Here is a 24565-nt window from a genome sequence, read left to right as displayed (position 1 = left end):
TGGCGCATCCAGTGGTCTCTGATTTCTTGGTCAGATTTCGTATCCAGTGGTGAGGTGGGGAGCCGTTCTTGGCCCGGAACTCGGCCAGGTTGGGACAAGATATGGCCGTTGATCTTGGCCATCGACGACATGGACGGCGATGATGGTGGTGTGTTGGTGGGTGTGCAGGGGAAACTACTGGGTGTGGATAGTAAACATGGTGGTGGGGAGGAGAGCTTCAACCCAAGGCTGCAGAAAAAACCACCACAGTCATGAGGGACCAAATTGAAGTCGGCAAAGTGAGGCTTTCCCGTAAAAGTTAGGAACATCCTCTTCATCTTGGGTCTGAGCCGACGTCGTTTTGTAGGACATGGGTTCTTGGTTGGCTGGCCACACAGATAAGGGTTTCCAAGAAAAGACTCTGTTTCTTGGTTCATGAAAACCTGAGATTCCAGGTTTCGGCAAAGGATCAAGGTGAAAAATGATAAAGGATCTGGGTTTCATCAGAGATTTCAGTTGGTATGTTTGAGCGAAATCGTGCTGATAACGTGTTATAAAATCAAAGGAATTGAGGAGAGAATTTGGAAAACAGAGGATTGTTGTTCTCTCTGTGTTTTTCTCTTCATTGAATGTGTATTGAGTTAGGGAAGGGGAAGCCTTTTATAGGCATTCTGGGGGCATTTTGGGGACTCCATTTTTACAACATTTTGTCGATTATTGCAATTTCTCTTGTTTTCTTTTTGTGGGTAGCTTACTGGGAGCAATCGTTTAGGGTTTTGTGTTTAACGGGCGAATTTGTACTTAACGGATTAGGACATAATCACATGCATAACACAAGTGTTTGAGTAGTTCACCCATAATAAGGCTATATCCACTGTAGTTTATAGCTTTATATTTGTATTTGAGTATGGGTTACATTGTACATAAAAAGAGAAAGGCTTGAGAGCTTTGTAAGAGAAAAGAGAGAGCTTTGGAGATATTTTGAGAGCTTCCCAGCCATGGCAGATGATCCTCTCTTTGCTTGGAGGTGGTGAGTTCCCTTTTAAGTTGGAGTAGACAAGGTTGATTTATTGCTGGGACTTTTGCATGGCTCCCCTTGATTTGGGGTCTTGGGCATTGAGAAGGTATAGGGGGTGGCATAGCTACCCCTTGTTTGGTGGGATGTGGGGTATGACAAGTAAGAGTTATCCCTTGATTTATAGGTTTGCTTAAGAAGGAGGTGAGGTCAACATAGTGTCCAACACCTTGGTGCATTTGTTCTTTTTTGCATTCTCCTCCTTGTAGGTTTCTATTTGTTGGAATGAGTTGGTTTTTCCATCCATTTTGTGCACATCTTCTCATTTGAAAATCCCAATTTGATTTGTTTGTTTTTTCTTAAAACGAACTTGGGATTTTTTTAGTATATTCTTTCGGAATCCTAAATTCATTTTCGATTTTTATTTTATACTCATATGATGGAATAATTTGTCTTCAAGGCTATCCGAGGGATTTACTCATATATATATATATATATAAGTTTATGATTTATCAATGTATTTTGGTAGATCAGATTAAAGTTGCAATTATGAACACACTTATAAACAGAAAACTTTGGTTTATGTAAAATTATCACCACAACACAACGCACAAATTGGAAAAGCAAGCCAAATTTTATAAGTTAGTTTACCAATTCTTTATGTTGATCAAATGGATCATTCACTTGTTGCAATTATTCGATACAGTTATAAACAGAAAAAATAGGGTTGAGCAAAGCACAATTCAACTCTAATCCAGCACCCGAGGAAAAAAGTTGTGAGCATATTGGATCATGGGAGAATCCAAACCTGCATCACTTTATCAATAATTTTTCTAATAAATCAATGACATCAATTACTAATGTTTATATAATGCCAATTGATTAAATTATCTCAGTTACAATTCTCCATAAATTACAATGCAATTCCTGCTTTACCAATCTACATCCAATTTCCTTGAATGGAAGAGTTTGTCGATGTACAGAATTAGAGGCGTCGAAGCAGCAATGTAATTCTGCATTTGAACACTTGCTGAGTTCTCTGAAATAAACAAAGTGAAAGCAATGTGGAGTTCATACAACTGGTCACTTATAACTATAAAAATAAAAGTTTCTTTGAAACAAAGGAAAAAAGAAAGGGGCAAACATAATCAATCCAAGGGTTTTTCCTCCCAATTTTTATCCCACAATCCATTGGCAAAGTGACAAATATAGCCAGTACTAAGTGAGTGCTGAACATTTCAACTCTAGACTCAAATAATCTGAAATCAGAGTATCTTAATGACACAGATACACAATGTGAAATTATGGAAAATTTGATATTTAGAAGTTATAAATGAAAGGAATGGTAGAAGTAAGACTGGATATAATTTTAGAAGACTTGAGTTTTGAAAGGTTTATCTAAACTGATGGGGAAGGTAGAAGCAAGACCAGATATCAAATTAGAAACCAAGCAAAGCCAAAACCAGGTAAGTAGCCAATCCTTAGTTTTCAAACATTTCAATAAAGCTCCACTCAAACTGATCAAAGGTCAAACGGGGTGTGTACACTGTATAGGTTTAAAAATGAAACCACAGCTCCAGCCCTCATCGTGGTACAAAATGTCAAAATTTAACTCTCATGCAGCCAAATTCTTTGTTGAGATTTATAAGATAAGAAACAAATGTAATACTCTCTTCATTCACTCACCATCTTCATTGAGTTTATGTAATAGTTGTTCTTTAGTAGGAAGTGCATACATCCCTGCAGCAACAGCTTTCCGGATGACCCACCCATGGTGGGGAGCAAACACCTGTGCATAAGCCTTGGAAGCAGGATCCTTCAAGGAATTTCCCCTCCAAATGAAAATAAAGAAATATTAATACTTTAACCACATCATAGGAACTTCAGCATCCAAATAATTTTGTAGGAAATTCCACTTCGACCCCTTAGCTGGAGCGAATTTCACTTTGGTTCATGATATTTCAATGTAAACAATTTATACCTACCCTATTATATTGTAGCAATGCTAACTCTGTTTAATGTCAATGTTAATTAAATATACCAGTCACCACACGGTCGCCATTTAAACCAATTTCAGGGAAGTAAGTAAATGAAAAATACATTCTCTCCTAAAACAACTAGAAACAACAAACGAGATGCAGCAAAGGGAAGGCATCCATGTATGATTGTACAACTGCTGCAGCTGCTTGAGCGAGAATATATTTTTCATCTCAATTCTACCCTTACATTGGATTAAATAGTGGTCACAGGCCACTAATCCGTCTCATCTAACGCAAAAATTGAAGGAATGAGTAACATTTGCAGACTTGCAGTGGTACAATGTGCACAAGTTTTGGGTATAAATACACAGAATTGCACCAAAATGAAACTTTATGGTGCAAAGTGTGATTTTTGACTGAAACTTAAAATACATTTAGCATTTTCCATGGGCAAATAATCCCAATAAACTTTGTACTAGATGCATGTTTTCCTTAGATGAAGCTCACCATTTGAAATCAGCACCTTCTCTTTTCGATGCAATACATATACAATGAAATTGGAAATGAACAAGCAAACAGTCCAACTATAATGCAAAGAAATAGCAGTTGAAAATACGTACTTGGTGACTATAATTTGCTCGAAGAGTACCCTAACCATGTCGAGCCCACGCTTCACTCTCAGCAAATTCCTCGAATGACTACCGGCTTTCCTCACGCAATCCCCTTCGATATCGCGGTCGAGCAAAACCGTTAAGGTCGAGATTGACTTCGACGCCTCCGCCAGATCATGGACCTGTTACCATCCAGAAATCGATCAAATTCAAACGGAAAAGTTCCAGATTTTGATTCGAGTTCATTTCGTTGATTTTCCCGGGAACCAAACGGAAAATTGAAATTACGTACCTTGGCGACGTAGTCTATCTCGGCGAACTTGAAGGCGATGCCCAAGCATCCGAACAGAGGCGACACCAGAGAGCACGCGCTGGAGAACGGCGCGACCTCGATTTCCGCTGTTTGGGAGTTTACGACTGCCTCGAGCTCTTTGAATGCCTCCGATATTTTCCTCAGAGGCTTCTCATTCGCCATTGTAGAGTCTCTCTCTCCTGTTTCTCTCTCTGTCAAAGTTTCTCTGTTAAGTCTTTTGCTTTTTGTGCCGGGAATGTTCGTTGCTTTGCAGCAAATATTATCAACGCAGTGTCCACGACGCAACTGAATAAATTTGGGGCTGTTTGGATACGTGAAGAAGTCTATCATCCAGCTCCGATAAAAAATAATCTCTCATTTTTACAACTTTGCCATCGATATGTCACGTCGTCCCATAATGATTATTATTATTATTATTTGGTTGGTTTAGTTTAATAAACTTATTAGTTTGTTTAGTTTAATATTTATAATTAAGTAATATTTTAGCCTTATTTAATTACTTTAATTACTGAATAATTAGTATTTTAATATTTTAATTAATTTCATATATTAAATAATAAATAGTAGTTAATTATCTTTAATAATTGTGTGGACTTTAAAATTATTTTTAATCTATGAAACTATTTTAAAAATTGTTTCAATGATTTAAAAACCTATATAATTATTTTAGTATTCTAAAAATGAATTTTACCTTCCAAACCCCAAATACTAAACTAAACAAACTAATTTTGTTTATAAAAAAAAACAAAGTGCACACGAATAATTTAAAATAATTAATCACTATTTATTAAGTGATTCATGAAATTAGTAAAATATTTGAACACTAAATATTCACTAAAGAAATAATAATTAAAACATAATTATAAATTAAAGTAATTAGAAAAAGTCTAAGGTATTACTTAATTAAAGAAACTAATTTTTTTATATATATATTTTTAAAAAAACCTCTTCTAAGGAATATTCATTGGCATAGAAATATACCTGCAAAAATTTGCCTGATTACACATCTCCCGACGAAATTCATCAGCATAGACATAACCGGCATAACTTCGTCGGGAGAAGTCTAATCCGACAAATTTTCGCCAGTATAGATCTGTGTCGACGAAATTTCTTCGGGACAGGTGTTTCTTTAGGTCAATAATTTTTTTTTTCTTTTTGTAATTAAATAATATCTTAGCCTTATTTAATTACTTTCATTAGTATTTAAAAAATACTAAAATATTACTTAATTACATATATTAAATAAAAGAAGTTGGATAAAAAAAAAACTAAAGAAACTAGGTTTAGTAGTAGGGTTCGAGGCTTTGTGAACGGTTTTGGAACAATGTCAGAAAAGTTTGGAAGTTAGGGTGTTTTACTTGGATTTAGGGTCTAGAATACTATAATAATTTTATAGGATTTTTAAATGATTGAAACTATTTTTCAATAATTTTGAAGTCCAAAAGTTATTTGAGATAATTAAATATAATTATTTACTATTTATGACGTAATTTATGAAATTAATTAAAATATTAAAATACTAATGATTCACTAATTAAGTAATAAATAAAATATTATTACTAATTAAAGTAATTAAATAATGCTAAAATATTACTTAATCACAATATTAAACTAAACAAACTAATTTTGTACAATTATTTATAAAAATATTGAGTAATTGATGAAATTAATTTAAATATTTAAATACTAATTATTCACTAAAGAAATAATAATTAAAATATAACTACTAATTAAATTAATTAAATAAGGCTAAGATATTACTTAATTATAAATATTAATTAAACTAAACAAACTAATTTGTATATATAAAAAAAAATTTGATGAAATAATAACTATGTTGTCATACTTTGAACTTGAATCATGTATTGAGATAAGAATAAGCTCGTACAGTATAAGTATTTTATGCTGCTACACTGTCTTGAACAATTCCAATTTACAGAGATGGAGATTAAAAAAGAAAGATAGAGAAGATAAAGAATGCTAGTCCAAAAAGGAAAAAAGAGATAAGAATGTTTGTGGGTTAGTAAATTCTGTCACTTCTGTGGATTTGGTAAGAAGCTTAAAGGAAAATATATAATAAAGGAAAAGCACATAATAATTTATCCAAAGCAGACTGTACTTAGTTTTCACTAACCTATTTCCATTTCCAATTTCCAAGATCCATTTGACCTTTTCAACTCTGCAGAGAGCTGCACAGTCTTTTGAATGCATTACAGTTTCCGCCATTTTTTTTTTAACATTTGCAAATTTTTTCTAGAAGACAACTTTTTTCCAATCATATTTTAACCCCCACATGGCATGGCCTGGCCTGGCCTTTAGCCAATAGCTTTTCCATTTCTTAGCTCAGCAAAGAGAGCAGTCTCTCACTCACTCTTGCTTTTTAGGTGCTTTTTTGGTGCCACGAAGCAGCGGACACTTCAAAGCCTGCTCTGAGCTTGTGCCAAAATAATCGAACCCTAGAAATGCTTTGCAGTTTCGGTTTTGGTTTTGTAACACCCCAGATCTGAGACATTGTCCAGGTTAATATTTTTCTCTCTATCTCTGTGCTTATTTGTGTCTGTATGTGTGTGTGTGTGTTTGAATTTGTCCTTTGAGTTTCTTCTCTAAGTCTATTGTCCAGCTTCAGTCGAACTGGGTGCTTGGGTATTTGCTAAGAATCTGCATTTTGTGTTAGATCCAAGTATGATCTTTCACTTACAAGAACAGAGGTTTTGCTTCTGAAATGTTTTGTCATATGAAGGTTTAGTTGAATTTACCCTTTAGTTAGGTGGTGAAAATTGGAGGTGAGGAATGACTCTGAGGCTTTGAGCTTAGTTGAGTAAACGGTGTAAATGTTTACAGAAGTCTTCCATTTTCTCCTATTTTTCTTTTCATTTTCCTCTGCATTTTCTTGGAAACCAAACACAGCGGCTCGAAAAACTTACCGGGCTTTGTTCACTGTTGTTGGAATGTAGCTTTCGGTTGGTGAACTAAAATGGAGGACAATTTAGTGCAATCGGGCGAAGACCCAGCTGAAAAGCCCGGAATTCCAGAGAAACAGGCCTCTGTTCGTTCATCTGAAACTGTAAAAAGAGTTGCCAAAACTGTGAAACCTGGTGCTGCGGCTACATCAAAGGTCTCGGTTCCAACTAGTTCTGTTAGAAAGAAAGTAGACCCCAAAAGTGGTTTGGATCCTAGTTCGAGTGCCAACAAGTCAAGTGTAACTGTGTCTTCCCGGAGTTTGAATTCAGTTCCGGTAGCAAGGCGAAACAGCACTGGAGGTTTGCCTCAGAAGCCAGCAGTCTCCACCACGAGACAGCAAAACAATGCTGCAGCTGCTCCAAGTGCAGTGAAAAAGTCCACGGACACTGTAAGGCGGTCTCTCCCAGAACTTAGGAGGAGTTCATTGCCTTCAGCTGGCACTACTAAATCTTCAACTCGAACCAGTATTTCAGAGGTTAGAAAGTCGGTTCCAGGTTCGCCATTAGACCGGAGTCTGAATAAATCAACCGGGTCTCAGGTGACTAAGCAAGAGACTGTCAGGAAACCTTCTGTCAAGCCAGCATTGTCTGTTTCATCTTCATCTTCATCTTCAAGAAGGGTGACGTCTTCATTGGACAGTAGTGCTAGCAGTGGAGTCAGGAAGTCAGTCTCAAAGGTTTCTTCCTCATCAGCCCGATCTCCTACAGTTACTAGTGGACTGAGATCCGGGTCTTTGTCTTCTTCTCTGGATAGAAGTTCTAGTTTATCTGGACGTAGGAAAGCAGCAACTCCTGAAGGACGGGATTCTCGGCTTATAGTCCTTCCAAAGGTGGAAATCAAAGCTGGTGATGATCTGGTAAGCTACTTACTATTTCTTTTACTGTGTCAACCTTTTATTGACCTTGTAAGGCTTTGAAGTGGTGCAAGTAGTCATTCATAGTCTGATCTGTTTCAGCTATATATCTTTTGTCAAGTAGTTATTTCATACTTACTATTTCTTTTACCGTGTCAGTCTCAATTTGATTGTGCATAGTTGTTATAAAAATAAATAAATGTGATTGTGTATAGTAATCTATGTCTTCAGAAATGTTTGCGCTCTGTTTTTAGGTGTTTGATTCAAATGGACTCTGTGTCCATCTTGTATTGTACTTCTCTTTCTCTCTTCAATAAATTTCTTGTTTCTTATGAAAAAAATTAGCATAGAGATGAACCAAATATATTAGGATTTTGGTAAATAACAGTGTTTTGCAATCTGCATGCTGCCACTGAGGTGTGATAAATGTTTGCTTGTCATATGTTTTTCTGGTTTCAAAAGTCATAGTCTCCTGGAAACGACATATATGAATTCCCAAGTCCGTAGAGATTGAGCGATTATGAAGGGAAACTAATTGACGACCAAGGAAACAGACCAATCTGTACATCTGAAGTGGAAGAGATTCAATTTGATCCTTCCAAAATAAGAAAGAGTAAATAGAATATGGAAGTCCTTTATCTTTAAATGTTATTATAAAATTCTCAGAGATGTCCTAGGCAAATTACAAGTGACTAAATGATAGAAATAGACTTTGAAAAGGCTTTTGGAGAAAACCCTATTAAACACAACAATGGGTGGTCAGCAACTATGATTTCCAGATATTGGTAGCTCATCACTTGGATTCAATGCTAAATTATGGTGACCTGCTATACAATACGAATAAAAACTTATGCATTGAACAGTCCTCATGACTCTTTGTGGTATGTGTGCCTGTTATTCCTCTTCATTCTCACATGCGCTTCATTGGGTACCTTATTTGATTTGTATCTATCATCATGACTCTTTGTGGTATGTGTGCCTGTTATTCCTCTTCATTCTCACATGCGCTTCATTGGGTACCTTATTTGATTTGTATCCATCATCATCATCGTGTTGTTTATTTTTCAATTGCATGTCTACTCCATGCTGTTGGAGATGAGTACTTGTAAAACATTATCATATCTTCCATTCTGTACTTATTACTGCCCATATTACTCTTTGTACCAGAGGTTAGATCTTAGAGGTCACAGAGTTCGCAGTCTCAAGGCTAGTGGGTTGAACTTGTCACCAAATTTAGAGGTAAACTGATTTCTTATGAATGATTAGCTGTTTATTGAAGAGAGTTTTGCCATCTACCTAACTAGATGCCTTGTCAAATTCTTTTTTTGTCTCCTTAAAAGTTTTTCCTTTTAAGTGATTATAGTTGTTCCTTTAAATGATGCTCCTACTTGGCAGTTTGTTTATCTCAGAGACAATCTCTTGTCTATGTTGGAGGGAGTTGAAATACTGACACGAGTAAAGGTTTGTTAATCAGACTTAAAAGGTTTCCTTCCACATGTTCGAATATTTAGTAATATACTAAATTACAAAGTTATTTATTTATTATTATGCACACAATAAGCATGTAAACCATGTTTGCAGATTTGCAAATAACTAGCCCTGTAATGGTTGACAGTACTTCTATTTTCAGGTTCTTGATTTGAGTTTCAATGATTTCAAAGGGCCTGGATTTGAACCTCTTGAAAATTGTAAAGTCTTACAGGTTTGTGTTTCATGTATATTAATCTTTGAGTTTCCATAAATCAAAGAATACAGAGATCCATTTGTTAGGGTTCTGAAATTTTTAACATGTGTAGCAACTTTATCTTGCTGGAAATCAAATCACGTCGCTTGCAAGCCTCCCTCAGCTCCCTAATTTGGAGGTAAGGCCTTGTGAATAGTTTTCAGTTGCTGATGTGCTATGGAAGTATGCTATTTATATTGACTTCCTGGATTGGTCTTAGTGGTAATAATCTTAACATATAGTACGTATCTTTGGTTTCTTTTTCCTTGTATAGTTTCTCTCTGTTGCTCAAAATAAATTGAAGTCCCTTACAATGGCAAGCCAACCTCGACTACAGGTTTGTTGTTTTAGTACCATGCAACTTGTTGCTCTTTCCCCCGCCTCCAGTGTTTGAATTAAATACTTATGATTTCCAACAGGTATTAGCTGCCAGCAAAAACAAAATTTCCACGCTGAAGGGTTTCCCGTATTTACCAGTACTTGAGGTTAGTTTTGAAATGCATTGAGACATTTTCCCCCAAGTTGTCTTGTGTGGCTTGGCACATTTAATGTCATAGAGACTAGCTGTGGTGATTTATGGGTGAAATTCAGTGTGATTACATCGCATATTCACAGGAAAGGGATTTATCTGACTCAGGGATGTAAACTCACATGGTTGTACTTTATTGTCTTGTGCCACAGCATTTACGAGTGGAGGAGAATCCCATACTTAAAATGCCTCATCTAGAAGCAGCTTCCATTTTGCTTGTTGGTCCTACCTTAAAGAAGTTCAATGATAGAGGTATCTTGTAGAACAATTGTGGTTTGGTTCCGGCATCTCAACTTTGTTCACCTGTTCTCTGTTCTTATCTCTCTCTCTCTCTCTCTCTCTCTCTCTCTCTCTCTCTCTCTCTGTGTATCTGTATATATTGTATCTATATATACTTTGGTATGTATCCGAGCTTTTACCCTTTCTTTGAATCCTACTTCCAGCTTTAATATTTTTATACCACTATAGTGTGTTCTTACAAGTTTATTTGAATATTTTTCAGATCTTTCCCGAGAAGAGGTAGCAATTGCAAAGCGTTATCCTGCACACACATCTTTGTGCATTAGAGATGGTTGGGAGTTTTGTCGTCCAGAGCATGCAACAGGTGTGTACTTTGACTTCTTTTATTCTGTTATTTTGCAAATTCAGTTCCTGCACAATCATTGTGTGCAGAGTTTATTTTGGTTTTGAATGGATAAGTTGTTGTTGGAAGTAAAAGGTTTGAATGGATAACTTACTGTCTTGCATAATTGCTTTTGGATATACAAGTTGCTTTTGATAAGGGGACTGGAATTCTGTTGGTTTATCATGTATTATGCTTCATTAAATTGTAGTATATTCAAATGCATGAATAATGTTAGTCATGACTCATGAGCTGCTGGCATTTGCCCTTGGAATGAACTTATAGTGTTTAGTGTGTATATATGTCTAAAGAGTTGTACGTATTTTGGGATAGTTCTTTATAGGCTATATTTTATGATTGGAGTGCTGCTGTATTTTAGTTTCCATTTTGGCTGCTGTCATGTTATGTTTAGCCCTGTTTTGCAGTTGTAGTTGATACTCTAGTTAGACCAGTAAACAACTTGTCTCCTGTATTGTATTGTTCTTTTACTAATGATAGTATGTTTCCATGAAAAAGTATTAAATGCATCTCTTGTACAGACTCAACTTTTTGCTTTCTAGTTGAACAATGGAAGGATCATTTGCCTCCGGGCTTCCTTGTCAAGGAGGCCTCTGTTGAGAAGCCATTTGAAGAAGATACTTGTCGCTGCCAGTTCACTGTTGTACAAGAGAACACTTTGGGAGTTGATCCACAATTAATCTTAAAGTACCAATGGTTTGTAGGAGAAAGAACTCCGTCCAATTTCACCATTATTCCTGATGCCACAGGAGAGGTAATTGAATCTTTCAGCATGTCCAATGTTTCTGAACTTTTGAGTGGCAATTGATTTTACTTCGAATCTCGTGAACATAGGTCTACTGGCCTAAGCATGAGGATATTGGTAAAATTTTGAAAGTGGAGTGTAGTCCGGTATTAGGAGAAATGGAGTACCCTTCTATTTTTGCTATATCTTCACCAGTTTCACCAGGTAAATTTTGTATCTTTTTCATTGGAAATAAATAGCTTAATTTATAAATTCTTCCTTTTGTACTTTTTTCCAGGATGTAAGTCTGAAGTATCCTCATCTGTTAGCTGTAGAACACTGTGGAATTTGTCTTTGCAGATTCACTTATTTGCATGAAAGCATAAAATTGTGCATCTATTAAGAGAAGATAATGTCATTTGAATATGGAGATAAGTTATAAACATAGTGGCTGTTATGCAGTCTGTCTAACAAATAATTCCTTGCGGACAGCATGATTGCCAACAAAGTGAGAAAGAAGTCTACTCCAGTCACATTTATATTGATATATACAGTTGAAAGGAGAAACATATAACCTTGACTATGTAGTGCATGCGTTGTCTTAGTATCTTTCATTGACATATTGCTGGGTAGTGTAGATTGGGGATAATGTAATATAAAAAAGAAATTCTATATTTTGCCACTGTATTTCCATGTTAAAAATTCATCTTGAAGCATGCTTGCTTATTGGGATAGTTTTATATGGTGCAAGGAACTTTTTTTTCATTCTACTGATTATTCTCTTGCGCAGGAAGTGGAATTCCCAAGGTTGTGAACCTTGATGTTCGTGGAGATCTGGTGGAGGGAAATACTATTAAAGGCCATGCAGAGGTTGCGTGGTGTGGCGGCACTCCAGGGAAAGGTGTTTCTAGGTGAGACTGCCTCTTGAAATGGTTTATGTACATGTGTACATAGACAACTGTGGATATCCCTAGCTTGATATACATTTTTGGCCAATTCCAAAGTAGTTTAAATTTTTTGGTATGGTGATACTTTAACATGGTATTAGAGCTCTTTTTTCAAGGGGTCTTGTGTTCCTAACCTCTCATCTTCCACCCCACGAGTTATTTTCTAACTTTATATACTGCAGGGTAGGGTTGCACACATATGTTTCTCTGTTTGTCTCTCCACATATAGGATGAGGCTGCAAATCAAGAGAGTTTTAGCTTGATATGCATTGTTGGTCTATTCCTTAAGCTTTTGGTGTAAAATGGTAGTCTAGCATATGTACACGTATATGTATTATGCTTTTTCCTGTACAAGAAAATAAAATAACAAAAACATCCATCATATTTTTCAGTTGGTTGAGGAGAAAATGGAACAGCAGTCCTGTGGTTATTGCTGGAGCTGAAGATGAGGAGTACAGACTGACCATAGATGATATTGATTCAAGTTTGGTTTTTATGTACACACCAGTGACAGAAGAAGGTGCCAAAGGAGAACCTCATTATAAATACACCGATTTTGTTAAATCAGGTACGTAAGTCATACAACTCTTGTGAAGATAGTGTACATAACTTTTGCAGTATGACCATGTCAAATATACAATTACATTGCCTTGCTTAGTTGGACAAGTTACTTCTTATGCTTTTGCTTTTTTTTTTTTTAAAAACACAAACATGAATAAATATCAATTTGTTTTTCCATCCTGTGTGTTGGAATTAGTGTTGGAGCTGCTATGTCTTAAATCTTTATCTGGTGTATGTTTGTTTAAACATCTCCAGTGCAGGTTTTTTATTTTTATAAGAGCTGGTTCAGGTTTTAGTTAGACCATCATGTAGCTAAACTGTAGCATTTGTTTCCATGGTTTATAATAGATTCAATGAGGCAGTTTTCTCCCTCCTTTATTCACTGCATTTTCTGTTAGTTCCAAAATAATATGGTTAGGATATTAATTATTCATGTTCATTGGTGGCAGCCCCTCCATCGGTCAATAACGTTCACATTGTTGGAGATGTTGTTGAAGGCAGTACCATCAGAGGAGTTGGTGATTACTTTGGAGGAAGAGAGGGTCCCAGCAAGTTTGAATGGTTATGTGAGCATAGGGACACTGGGTTAGTATACTTTAGTCATATGTTGCCATGCTCTAGTGGAGCACAAATATGCTTTCCTAATTTGGTTTTTGGTCGTATTTCTCCATTTGGGTTCCTGTTAATTTTGTTCCCTAGATCCTTTTTCAATTTTTCCCACTTATTATTAATATTATTTATTTATTTATTTCTATATGTACTTTTCTCCTGGTCTATTGAACTTAATTTGCACACTTGAGCTTCCCACTCCCTTATTTTTTCTAATGGCTTTCCTTGACAGAGACTTCGTTTTGGTATCAACTGGTACATCTGAATATACTTTGACCAAGGAAGATGTTGGCCATCGCTTGGCTTTTGTGTATATACCTATTAATTTTGAAGGTTAAATACGATTACCTTTTCTTTAGGAACATTCTAAATGCAGTAACAGTGTGGCTTACTAATGAATTTTCATTTAACAAAATGTTGGTGCTTGTTTCTTTAGGCCACGAAGGGGAGTCTGTTTCAATACTGTCTGATGTGGTGAAGCAAGGTATTTTGAATAATGTCAACAATCTTAAAGCTAAATTTGGTTTATGTTCTTGAGAAAAAAAAAACAAGCGTTCTTTAATTTGCTGTCATTTTCCTTGTGGAAGTCTTCTGGCTGTTTATTATTGTTGATTACTGTTGTGATGCATATGGTTGGACCATGCTTCTAATTTGGTTTTATGATGTTGGCGTACTGTTACTGACTTCCTGTTGTTTTAATATTTTTTTTCTTTGCCCAATTCCAGCGCCTCCAAAGGTAATAAATTTGAAGATAATTGGTGAGCTAAGGGAGAACAGTAAGATTACTGCAACTGGTACTGTCACCGGAGGAACTGAAGGGTCTAGCAGAGTACAGTGGTATAAAACAAGTTCTTCTATTTTGGATGGTGAGAAAGGTCTTGAAGTGTTGAGCACATCCAAAATTGCAAAGGTCTGCGATCCTATATTCTTTGAACATATGAATTCAATAATCCTTAAATTGAAAGCTTTCATATGCGATGCAAATTGTCCATTGATGGTACCTCTGTTTAGGCGTTTCGCATACCCTTAGGAGCTGTTGGGTATTACATTGTTGCAAAATTTACTCCTATGACTCCAGACGGAGAATCTGGTGAACCAGCGTATGTTGTATCAGATAGAGCAGTTGAGAGTAAGTACATCTACTTTGCATTTGTTTGTGTGTATTAAAAGTATTTAAAATGTCAGCCAATAAGTTGAAATATCAGCCTATATTTAGGCTTTTTGGCAGCACTATATATAAAGAGTGGTGGAAGGTGTAAACTTCCCTTTATCATTGAAATGTCTGCGGCATTCTACGACAATTATGGCCTTTCAGTGTCTTTGTGAAAACTGCCCTTGTTTTCGTGAAATTTGTAGTACTTTCACAGAAATTTTAGTAAATCAATATGCATGTTTTATAAAACTTTTCAAACCCAGCCGCTGATTTCAATGCCTGTATTTGAAGCAGCTGCAATTTTGATAAGAAGCAAGTTACTTACTATCACTGCCCATTATTGAAGCCCTAATTCTGTTTGTGTATAACTGACTCTCATCCTGCTTCTTGCAGCTCTGCCTCCAAGCTTGAATTTCTTATCGATTACTGGTGATTGCACCGAAGGTGAAATATTGACGGCATCATATGGTTACATTGGTGGTCATGAAGGAAAAAGTATCTATAGCTGGTATCTTCATGAGGTATATGCACCTTTATCAAATTTATGAAAAACCTGATGTAATGCTTGATCTATTGGAGGCCTGATAACTGTCTTACATATTTTGAACTGATTTATTTACCCAGAAAGGAGAGAGTATATTACAGTAGGTTGCATATACACTTTTTGCATTGGGTTTGTTCCAGTACCAGTACACATATCCAAAATGTTACATGTAGATAATATTTTGTGTTTTGTAGGACTGGTAACACAGATACATTCTAGACTAGTATCCCATATTTCTGGATAGAGAGAAATAACAGAATCTTCAATGATAGGAGGGAGGAAATGGATATCATATAGGAAAGGAAGAGGTTGTTTTATGTCCTTATGGGTATCAACATCAAAGAATTTCAGGGATCACTTTAATTAGTCTTGATTGGCGGGAGTTATGAACTAGTTTATAATGGTTTTCTAGTAATTTTCTGCGTAACCTTTTGTAGTCATAGATGAAACCTTGTCCATCTTTTCCTGAACTCCTTTTTCTTATACCATAGCATGTAAGAAGGTCACCTTTGGTTTAGTGCTGAGCAGAATGCTAGGTTTTAAAAGGAGGACTTATGCTTATGATTAGTTGTTTTCCTGGGAATCAACAGGTTGAAACTGACTCTGGATCTCTAATACCTGAGGTTAACGGGATTCTTCAGTATCGTATTGCAAAAGATGCAATTGGTAAATTCATTTCATTCCAATGTACCCCAGTGCGTGATGATGGGATTGTGGGTGAGCCAAGAACGTGCATGAGCCAGGAACGTGTTCGCCCTGGTAATTTTGTTCTCTTGTGTCATAACATTTGTTGTGGTGATTATTGCTTATATTTGTTTTTGTTAAGTGGAAAACATACGTTGTACGTTGATCTCCTGTTGGTTTCAATTGAATGTGTGCAAATGCCATATAATTTTCGTTGTGGAAATGTACAAACTATGATAAATAGCTCTGCATGCTTATTTATATATTTTGTTGTCAAGTCATTCTTATGAAGCATGCTACTTGATAATTAGGGAGCCCTAGATTGCTTTCTCTACAAATCATTGGGAATGCCACTGAAGGAACTACACTTAGTGTTGAGAAAAAATATTGGGGCGGTGAAGAGGGAGATTCATTCCAATGTACCCCAGTGCGTGATGATGGGATTGTGGGTGAGCCAAGAACGTGCATGAGCCAGGAACGTGTTCGCCCTGGTAATTTTGTTCTCTTGTGTCATAACATTTGTTGTGGTGATTATTGCTTATATTTGTTTTTGTTAAGTGGAAAACATACGTTGTACGTTGATCTCCTGTTGGTTTCAATTGAATGTGTGCAAATGCCATATAATTTTCGTTGTGGAAATGTACAAACTATGATAAATAGCTCTGCATGCTTATTTATATATTTTGTTGTCAAGTCATTCTTATGAAGCATGCTACTTGATAATTAGGGAGCCCTAGATTGCTTTCTCTACAAATCATTGGGAATGCCACTGAAGGAACTACACTTAGTGTTGAGAAAAAATATTGGGGCGGTGAAGAGGGAGATTCAGTTTTCTACTGGTTTCGGGTAATTTCATTCAACTTTGTGCTGTTAGTAAGATATCTTCTCTTCTCAATTTGCAAAATGCTGGTTGGGTTCACAGAACCTTGTACATGTAATTTACATTATCTTAGAATGTCGCAATTCCTTGAAAAACCACTTTGTCTTTGAGTTTATTTGCTTTGGTTGCTTTAGGTGCAATATTTGATTAAAGAAATGTGATGTATTATTGGCAGACTACTTCAGATGGAACACAAACTGAAATTAGGGGTGCAACAACTGCTTCATACATGCTCTCAATTGATGATATTGATTTCTTTATCTCAGTATCATGTGAGCCTGTCAGAAGTGACTGGGCTCGTGGTCCTACTGTTCTGTCGGAACAAATTGGTCCTGTAATAGCTGGTAATGAGTTTATTTCTTGTAATCTTTACTCATAAGGGTAGGATTCTAATGAAGGTTTCTAGTTCTTTTTTTCCCGTTTCACACTTTGACTTGCGTACTGGGCTGCCAGTAATAAATAATCTAGTCATATAAGCTTGATAGGCACATTGTGGTGCTGATTAATGCCTTTTCATCTTTCCAGAATAAAATTATAAAATAGATATGGTGTTAATTTTTGAATTCGGATTGCAGGCCCCCCAACTTGTCGATCTTTGGAGTTTCTTGGTTCAGTGATAGAAGGGCAACGTTTGAGCTTTATTGCTTCTTATAGTGGAGGGTCAGACTTCCTTTTTTTTTTTCTTCTTCTTATTGTTATTATTATTTTCTTTTCTCTTCAAATAAACGTGGAACTTTAGTGTTGTGACTCTTCCCACACTGGATGTCATTGTTTGTCATTCAGGGAGAAAGGAAATTGCTCCCATGAATGGTTTAGAGTGAAACGTAATGGTGTCAAGGAGATATTGAGTACTCAGGGTGAGTTCTATAGAGTAATTAGATGAGACATATTTCACATCCATGGAAATTACATTTATATGGTACTTTTCTCTTGGCAGATTTTCTGGATTTGACCCTTGATGATGTGGGAACATGTATTGAACTTGTTTACACTCCTATGCGCAAAGATGGGATGAGAGGGAATCCAAAGAAAATACAATCTGATGTGGTTGCTCCTGGTTAGTTAATTTATTATGAAGAATTCTGCAGTTTTGATGCAGTTTGGACGATCAATTGTTAAAATCTTTTAGGATGATGATTAATGTATCTCATTCTAGTCGTATTTCTCAACAGTGTCAAAATGATCGAAAGTCAAAAGATTTCAATAGAAAGCAGATTCTTCTTGGGCAATTTAATATTCATGAAAAGAAGCAAGTTTATGTTTTGTTACTGCAAACATTTTCATTTTTACCGTCAAAATGTATTTACTGTATTCAACGGTAGTGTCACATAATTCAAAGCTAACCCAGTTCCATTTCCAACCAAAAATGCTTTGTCATGTTCTATATTTGCCAGAATAAAAAAGCAGAAAGCACAGGTAGTTTCCATAACGAAGCATTCCCTCAAAACCCTCGTCAATAGATATGCCATAATTGGGATACCTTTTGGAACAGATTAAAGACTCTCTCTTTCTCTTTCTCTCTTATAAGATAAGGAATCAATTTTGTGCTTCTATTGTAGTTCTTTTTAAAATTCTACAATTCTTTTCTATGCTAGCAACTGATGAACATCAGGGTAATATTATAACTGCTTAGCATTTTTAGAATTGATGCTGTAGCTTGCTGTTTATCTGGATATTTTCCTTGGAATGTACAATCTAACTTGGCCTTTAGTCTTCTAGTGTAATATACTGAATCACATCCGTAATTTTACAAGTATCCATTTCTTTTGTTTTCATTTCATTTTAGAAAATACTATTTGATTCTTATTTAAACTTGACCAATGCAATTTTTGCTTCTTGCAACAGCTGATCCTGTAGGACTGGAGCTTGAAATTCCTGATTGCTGCGAGGATGATAATTTAGTCCCAAGAAAAACATATTTTGGCGGAGAGGAAGGTGTTGGAGAATATATTTGGTACAGAACAAAGAATAAGCTGCATGGATCTGCATTGCTGGATATATCTAATGCATGTGAAGATGTTGTTATATGTGGTAAAACATTGTAAGTTATGATACGGGGATGTGTTTTCTCATGTTTCAAAATCTGTTTTTCCATTTTTGAAAGGATGTATATGAACGGTTTGCAAATGTGGCAGAACATACACGCCAGTACTTGAAGATGTTGGGGCTTATTTGGCCTTATATTGGCTCCCCACTCGTTCTGATGGCAAATGTGGAAAGGCACTAGTTGCAATTTGCAACTTTCCAGTTGCACCAGGTAACTAAGTTCTAAATCTTAATTTACATAATCATAAGTTCATTTTCTCTGTATCTGCTATCTAATACTGTCGGCCTCTGGCCTAGGTTATACCAAGGCATTCATATATCCGTTTCTTTTTGCTATCAAAGAAACACATCCATTGATTTTTTATCTTGTTCTTTGACATCTGACATGTTTAGTGAATTAATGCTGCAGCTCTTCCTGTGGTTTCTAATGTTCGAGTGAAGGAATTGTCTCTTGGTGTTTATGCTGGAGAAGGAGAGTACTTTGGTGGATATGAAGGATCAAGCCTGTTTAGCTGGTATAGAGAAACTAATGAAGGAACTATCGTTCTTATTAGTGGGGCCAACTCTAACACTTATGAAGTCACTGATGCAGACTACAACTGCCGTTTATTGTTTGGGTAAAAGTTCTGTCTTGCTTCCTTTGGAGTCTTGCAAAGTAGTCTTTTCTTGTTTACTATTTTTGACTGGGGAGTAGATGGGGGTCGAGCAAAATACCATCTACTTGAAGATAGTTTATGGAGTGTTTTTTTTCCCTTAAGAATGCTGAGACTTTTCATCAGAAATTGCTTCCCCCTAACAAAAGAAAAATGTTAAGCAAAAGAAGTATTGGTGTTCTGCCAGTCTTTACTTGAAAGCTGCTGCATTTTATTTGTTTGTCTTTATTAGAAAAATTTGTTAACATTGAATTACTTCCTGTACACAGTAGAGGAAAATATTATTTTGTAAAAGAGTGGTGTTAAAACTTCCTTGCAATGTTCCTACAAAAAAACAAATCATAACAATGTGGAGGAATGGAACAATGGGTGTTTCTACGATGAGGTGAAGGAAGTGGATTTGATTTGGGACGGAATTAGATTTTGTGGCTTCTCTGTGGGCGTCTTTGTCAAAAGCATCTTATGGATGCTACCCAAATGCAGAACCAACTAATGAAGTGTGGCAAATCACTCATTATCTCTTAACATCAAAACTCTCAAACTTTTACAAGTTTAGGAAGGATTTCGAACTTTTAAAAGTTTAGGAGACCTTCGTTCTCAATCTTGTCTACATTGCTTTTTCATCCTACATAATCTTTACATGGGGCAAGAAACACCGATTTTGATAACTTTTTATGGTGCTCTCTACAATCATTCCCATACCTATCACATCAGTAGTTACCTTTTTGTTAGTTATATACACGTATGCATGTAGAGTTTTTTTTATAATGAATATGTAGAAATATATATCCTAAGAAACTTTTCCATATGCATCTCATAGATACACACCAGTTCGTTCAGATTCGGTGGTTGGAGAACTGAGGTTGTCTGAGACGACTGACATTATTCTTCCAGGTAGAAAGTCCCTTTTGATCATACCAATGCTTCTGACCTTCATTATGTATTTGTGGACGTGCATTTTTTCCTTCATCTGTTTTCTGGACTCTGGACATGTGTTGGAAAGGAAGAAAAATTTCTGATCTGGATATGGTTTGTTATTTGTCTTACATGGTAAAGATTAAAAAAACATTTTAAATTGAATTTGGATATGGCATTAACCTCCAGAGCTTCCAAGACTAGAGATGCTTGCTCTCACTGGAAAGGCAATCGAAGGTGATATTCTTACAGTTGTTGAAGTGATCCCGGAGAGTGAGAATCAACAACTTGTATGGAACAAGTACAAGAAAGATGTCAGATATCAATGGTATGGTGTAATTTTCTGTAATCCACACCACGATTGCATTCAAATGTCTTCGCAGTACTATCACTTTTAAGGGCTCAATATTTCATTTCTGTTCAGTTGCAAAAAAAGATTCAGAAATACATGCTATAAAAGTTAAACATGATGACGAATTACATTTGCATTTGCATCATTTGGACTTTTTGGCTTTCAGCTGGATATTTGATTCCTTTTTGGTTTATAAGTCGAATTCCCATTGCTATTTTGGATTCCTTTTTGATTCCTTTTTGGATATTTGAATTTGATTATCAGATCTGTTGCTTTATAAGGACTTATCTTAAATGGGAATTCGACTTTTTACAACAATCTGGTAATTTTGTTCTGATAATCAAATGGCTAGTTTTGAATCCTTTGATTTGCGCGTGGCGTGCAGCTTTCTGTTCTCATCCAGGATTTCTAGTGTCATATAACTTTTAAACTTGAACATGCATCCAATGTATTGAATTTTTTTTAATTCTTATTTCAAGTTTATTAGCTCTTACTATTTCATTTTGTTCATTAACACAAAGGGATGCTGCAGGTATTTTTCTTCAAAAGTGGGAGATGAAAAAACCTTTGAGCTATTACCTGCTCAGCATTCTTGCTCCTACAAGATGCGACTAGAAGATGTTGGACGGTGTCTAAAATGTGAATGCATTGTGACTGATGTGTTTGGAAGGTCAACTGAGCCTGTATATGCTGAAACTGGACCTATTTTACCAGGTATTTCCTTTCCAAACTCAAGGACTACACTCTTGGTTTTAAACATAGTTATGTTTCTTCCATCCGTTAGTTTAGTCCTTCAGTTTGATGATTTTCCTGGGTTCCTAAAGCATATAAACTGGAGATTAATAAGAAAGGCTTTTAAGCCAATCTATTTGAATTGAAATACGAAGCGTTTGGAAGTTGTTAAATTGACCTGGACTCCATATTATTGCTTCTGACCATATTCACTTTCTGAATGGTTGGGTGTAATATTATTGTTACTTCCTGTATTATGAAGCCTCATTCCTTCCATATATTTTATTTCTGTTTATCTGTAGGGATCCCTAGAATAGATAAGCTGGAGATTGAAGGGAGGGGTTTCCACACCAACTTATATGCTGTACGTGGAAATTATAGTGGAGGGAAGGAAGGCAAAAGTAGAATCCAGTGGCTCAGATCAATGGTTGGAAGTCCTGATCTTATCTCTATACCAGGTATAGTTAAGTCATTGAGTTTCTCTTTTATAACCTTAGGGGTACACATTGGTGACAAGATGTGTCATCTTGTCCTGAGAGTTCCAAGGAGGCTTTGTAGCTTCCAATATATCTTTAGAAACTTATAATAATACTGTATTTGTTACCGGATTCACTTTTCCTTTCAACAATTCTTACAGCTTACGGCATTTCTTTGTGATGGTAAATACACTAGCAAATATTTTGATTTCCTGAATAACATTTTCTTTATAGGAACTTTCTGAATAACATTATCATATGATTTATTTTTCCACTGTGCAATACTTAAATGAAAATTTTTTACTTGCAGGGGAGGTAGGGAGAATGTATGAGTCTAATGTTGACGATGTAGGGTATAGGCTTGTTGCCATTTACACTCCAGTAAGAGAGGATGGTGTTGAAGGGCAACCTGTTTCTGCATCCACAGAGCCTATTGCAGTTGGTAATTTAAGAATCTCATCTCTCTCTCTCTCTCTCTCTCTCTCTCTCTCTCTCTCTCTCTCTCTCTCTCTGTGTTTTTTGGGACCCATCTCTTATCACTTTTAATTAAAATAGACTTTGAATTGTTGTTGCAATAAAGCTTTCACAGGAAAAGAGAAATCATTTTCTATGTTATTTCCAAAATCTTGTTCTTACAGTAGAGCAGGGGCCAGATTAATGAGTACTGCTACACCCACCAAAATTATCATCTAAATTTTGTAACCAAGTAATATGCCAGTGTTTCATTTCTTCAAATTCGGGCCAACTCTGACATATCAACTTTGGTGACTCTAGCATTATTGCTAGCTTAATATAGACATAAATGAACACTGAACTACTCCTTTTATCACTTCTTAGGTCTCTAGAAACGTTTAATAACTCTTGTATATTTTTCATACTAATTAATTCCTTTAGATCATAATTATTGCTTCCATGGGAACTAGAAAACACTCTTGGACAATTTGACTAACTTCAGACATTTCACTATCCGTTTTTCTGCGTCACAAGTTCATTAGTAGTGTTTTAAACTTTTTCTACCTCTAATGTTGTCCAATATTATTTTTCCTTGCTCTGCTTTTCTGCTCTTGCATGTGGGAGGCTGATATCTTCTTACCAATTCTAGCCTGAGAAAGTTGTGTTCAAATCTATAGGAACCCAACTTTATAAAATTTGCATTGATTGTCATGCAGAGCCTGATGTTCTTAAAGAAGTGAAGCAGAAGCTTGATATTGGATCTGTGAAGTTTGAGGTATGGCATTGTCTTTAATGTAGTATTTTAGAATTGTTTGTCGCGAAAACCATTTCTAACCACACTGAATTTATTTGGTACAGACATTGTGTGACAAGGACCAATCTATGAAAAAGGTTGTCATTTAATATTCTCTTTCTACATCTGTACTTAATCTGCTCTCTGTTAGAATGCTTAAAAATTTAATTGATCGACTATTTGTTATTTTTCTTATTGCAGGCTCCTGCAGTGGGAAGTCTCGAGAGAAGAATCCTTGAAGTCAATAGAAAAAGAGTCAAGGTCGTAAAGCCTGGTTCTAAGACTTCTTTCCCAACCACTGAAATTCGTGGAAGTTATGCACCTCCGTTTCATGTAAGTTTTGTTACTAACTTTCTATACATGCTTCTAATCCAGTTTGCTTTTCAAATTGTTAGATGTTTGGAATGTTGACCACCCAGGGCACATTGTTGTTTCAACAATGTAGCATAACATTGTGGAAATTCTATATCATAATCATATGAAAATGTTAATATTTTGGATAGGGCTGATCTTTTATCTAGAAATTCATCCTGCTCCATTTGGTGTTGACCACATCTGTAATATAAAAAAGATCTAGAATTTTATTACGTTGTTTCCTTATTTCAAAAGTCCCCACTTGATAGTTTTACTTTTTCTTTGTTGGAATATAATAATGCTATAAAAGAGTATTTTTGGATGAACTTGTTTTCACCATTCACCTTCAGTTCTACAGAACATAGGCATGTTGATCAGATTCCTTATACAGTTGACGTATTGGGAGAAATTGTCCCATTCTACTTAGATTTCTCCCCCACCTATAATTTGGCTAGATGGCTGGATTTCTGGAGGGGGACTAATCTATCACTCTTTTTTTTTTTTTTTAACTTCTTTTGGTTCCTTTTCGTTTTCCCTCCTGCTTTTTTGCATTGTATTCCTTTATACTGGAAATTGAAAGGCGGAGAGTGTACAGGTGGAGCTGTTTCGAAATGACCAGCATCGTCTCAAAATCGTAGTGGACAGTGAGAATGAGGTAGACTTAATGGTGCAGTCGAGGCATCTTCGAGATGTTATTGTGCTCGTGATCAGAGGCCTTGCTCAGAGATTCAATAGTACATCCCTCAATACTCTCCTAAAAATAGAGACATAATATGTAAGGTGAACCTGCACCAGTATGGTAGTCAATATCAATCCGAGTGTTTTTGAGTGAGCAAGTGATCCCATCTCTCTTTCTATTCCCCCCATTTTTTTTTTCCCTCAATTCATGATTACTATGCCTGTGTATGTCTGAAAAAAAAAGAAAAAAAAAAAAGGTGTGCAGTGGTCAAGGGATTACAAGTGTCACAATTATTGTATATTATAACATTGATGATAATGTCGACATTATTCAATTAATGAAAGTATTATTATTTGGTTTTCCTTTTTCAGAAGGTTAATATTATTAGGTTGATTGCATAAAATATC

The 24565-nt window shown here is 35.8% G+C and overlaps 2 protein-coding genes across 3 annotated transcripts; one reads left to right on the top strand and one right to left on the bottom strand.

The window, feature by feature from the left end:
• LOC18780478 (accelerated cell death 11) lies at positions 1722–4171 on the bottom strand. Its single transcript, XM_020562997.1, has 4 exons — positions 3877–4171; positions 3594–3766; positions 2681–2826; positions 1722–2033 (listed from the first exon to the last, which is right to left on the bottom strand). Exons 1-4 carry the CDS (start codon positions 4057–4059, stop codon positions 1927–1929), a joined length of 609 nt encoding a protein of 202 aa, XP_020418586.1. The 5' UTR covers positions 4060–4171; the 3' UTR covers positions 1722–1926.
• Positions 6107–24524, top strand: LOC18780861 (187-kDa microtubule-associated protein AIR9). 2 transcript variants are annotated; one of them, XM_020561785.1, is made up of 39 exons: positions 6107–6416; positions 6852–7714; positions 8879–8950; positions 9107–9172; positions 9342–9413; positions 9508–9573; positions 9709–9771; positions 9854–9919; positions 10116–10215; positions 10466–10567; positions 11125–11357; positions 11438–11552; positions 12118–12238; positions 12667–12842; positions 13285–13420; positions 13677–13777; positions 13881–13928; positions 14170–14354; positions 14456–14573; positions 14991–15118; positions 15732–15900; positions 16137–16232; positions 16649–16671; positions 16881–17049; positions 17281–17365; positions 17489–17562; positions 17643–17762; positions 18551–18746; positions 18841–18962; positions 19161–19368; positions 20225–20298; positions 20509–20647; positions 21204–21385; positions 21706–21861; positions 22190–22321; positions 23049–23107; positions 23191–23223; positions 23327–23458; positions 24075–24524. In XM_020561785.1, exons 2-39 carry the CDS (start codon positions 6872–6874, stop codon positions 24249–24251), a joined length of 5157 nt encoding a protein of 1718 aa, XP_020417374.1. In that variant the 5' UTR covers positions 6107–6416; positions 6852–6871; the 3' UTR covers positions 24252–24524. The 2 variants fall into 2 exon arrangements, with proteins under 2 accessions (XP_020417374.1, XP_007213737.1); XM_007213675.2 differs by lacking the exon at positions 16137–16232 and having other exon boundaries at positions 6128–6416; positions 16553–16671.

The sequence above is a fragment of the Prunus persica genome, chromosome G4, assembly GCF_000346465.2.
Source record: "Prunus persica cultivar Lovell chromosome G4, Prunus_persica_NCBIv2, whole genome shotgun sequence".
Lineage (NCBI taxonomy): Eukaryota > Viridiplantae > Streptophyta > Magnoliopsida > Rosales > Rosaceae > Prunus > Prunus persica.
This window is presented reverse-complemented; position numbering and strand designations above follow the sequence as displayed.

Excerpts from the sequence above, each read along its gene's own strand:
- LOC18780861 (XM_020561785.1), top strand. The coding sequence starts at position 6,872 with ATGGAGGACAATTTAGTGCAATCGGGCGAAGACCCAGCTGAAAAGCCC. Across the intron at positions 9,574-9,708 it reads CTCAGCTCCCTAATTTGGAG|TTTCTCTCTGTTGCTCAAAA; the intron begins GTAAGGCCTTGT and ends TTCCTTGTATAG. Across the intron at positions 9,772-9,853 it reads CAAGCCAACCTCGACTACAG|GTATTAGCTGCCAGCAAAAA; the intron begins GTTTGTTGTTTT and ends GATTTCCAACAG.
- LOC18780478 (XM_020562997.1), bottom strand. The coding sequence starts at position 4,059 with ATGGCGAATGAGAAGCCTCTGAGGAAAATATCGGAGGCATTCAAAGAG. Across the intron at positions 3,767-3,876 it reads AGATAGACTACGTCGCCAAG|GTCCATGATCTGGCGGAGGC; the intron begins GTACGTAATTTC and ends GGATGGTAACAG. Across the intron at positions 2,827-3,593 it reads GAGCAAATTATAGTCACCAA|GGGAAATTCCTTGAAGGATC; the intron begins GTACGTATTTTC and ends TTTCATTTGGAG.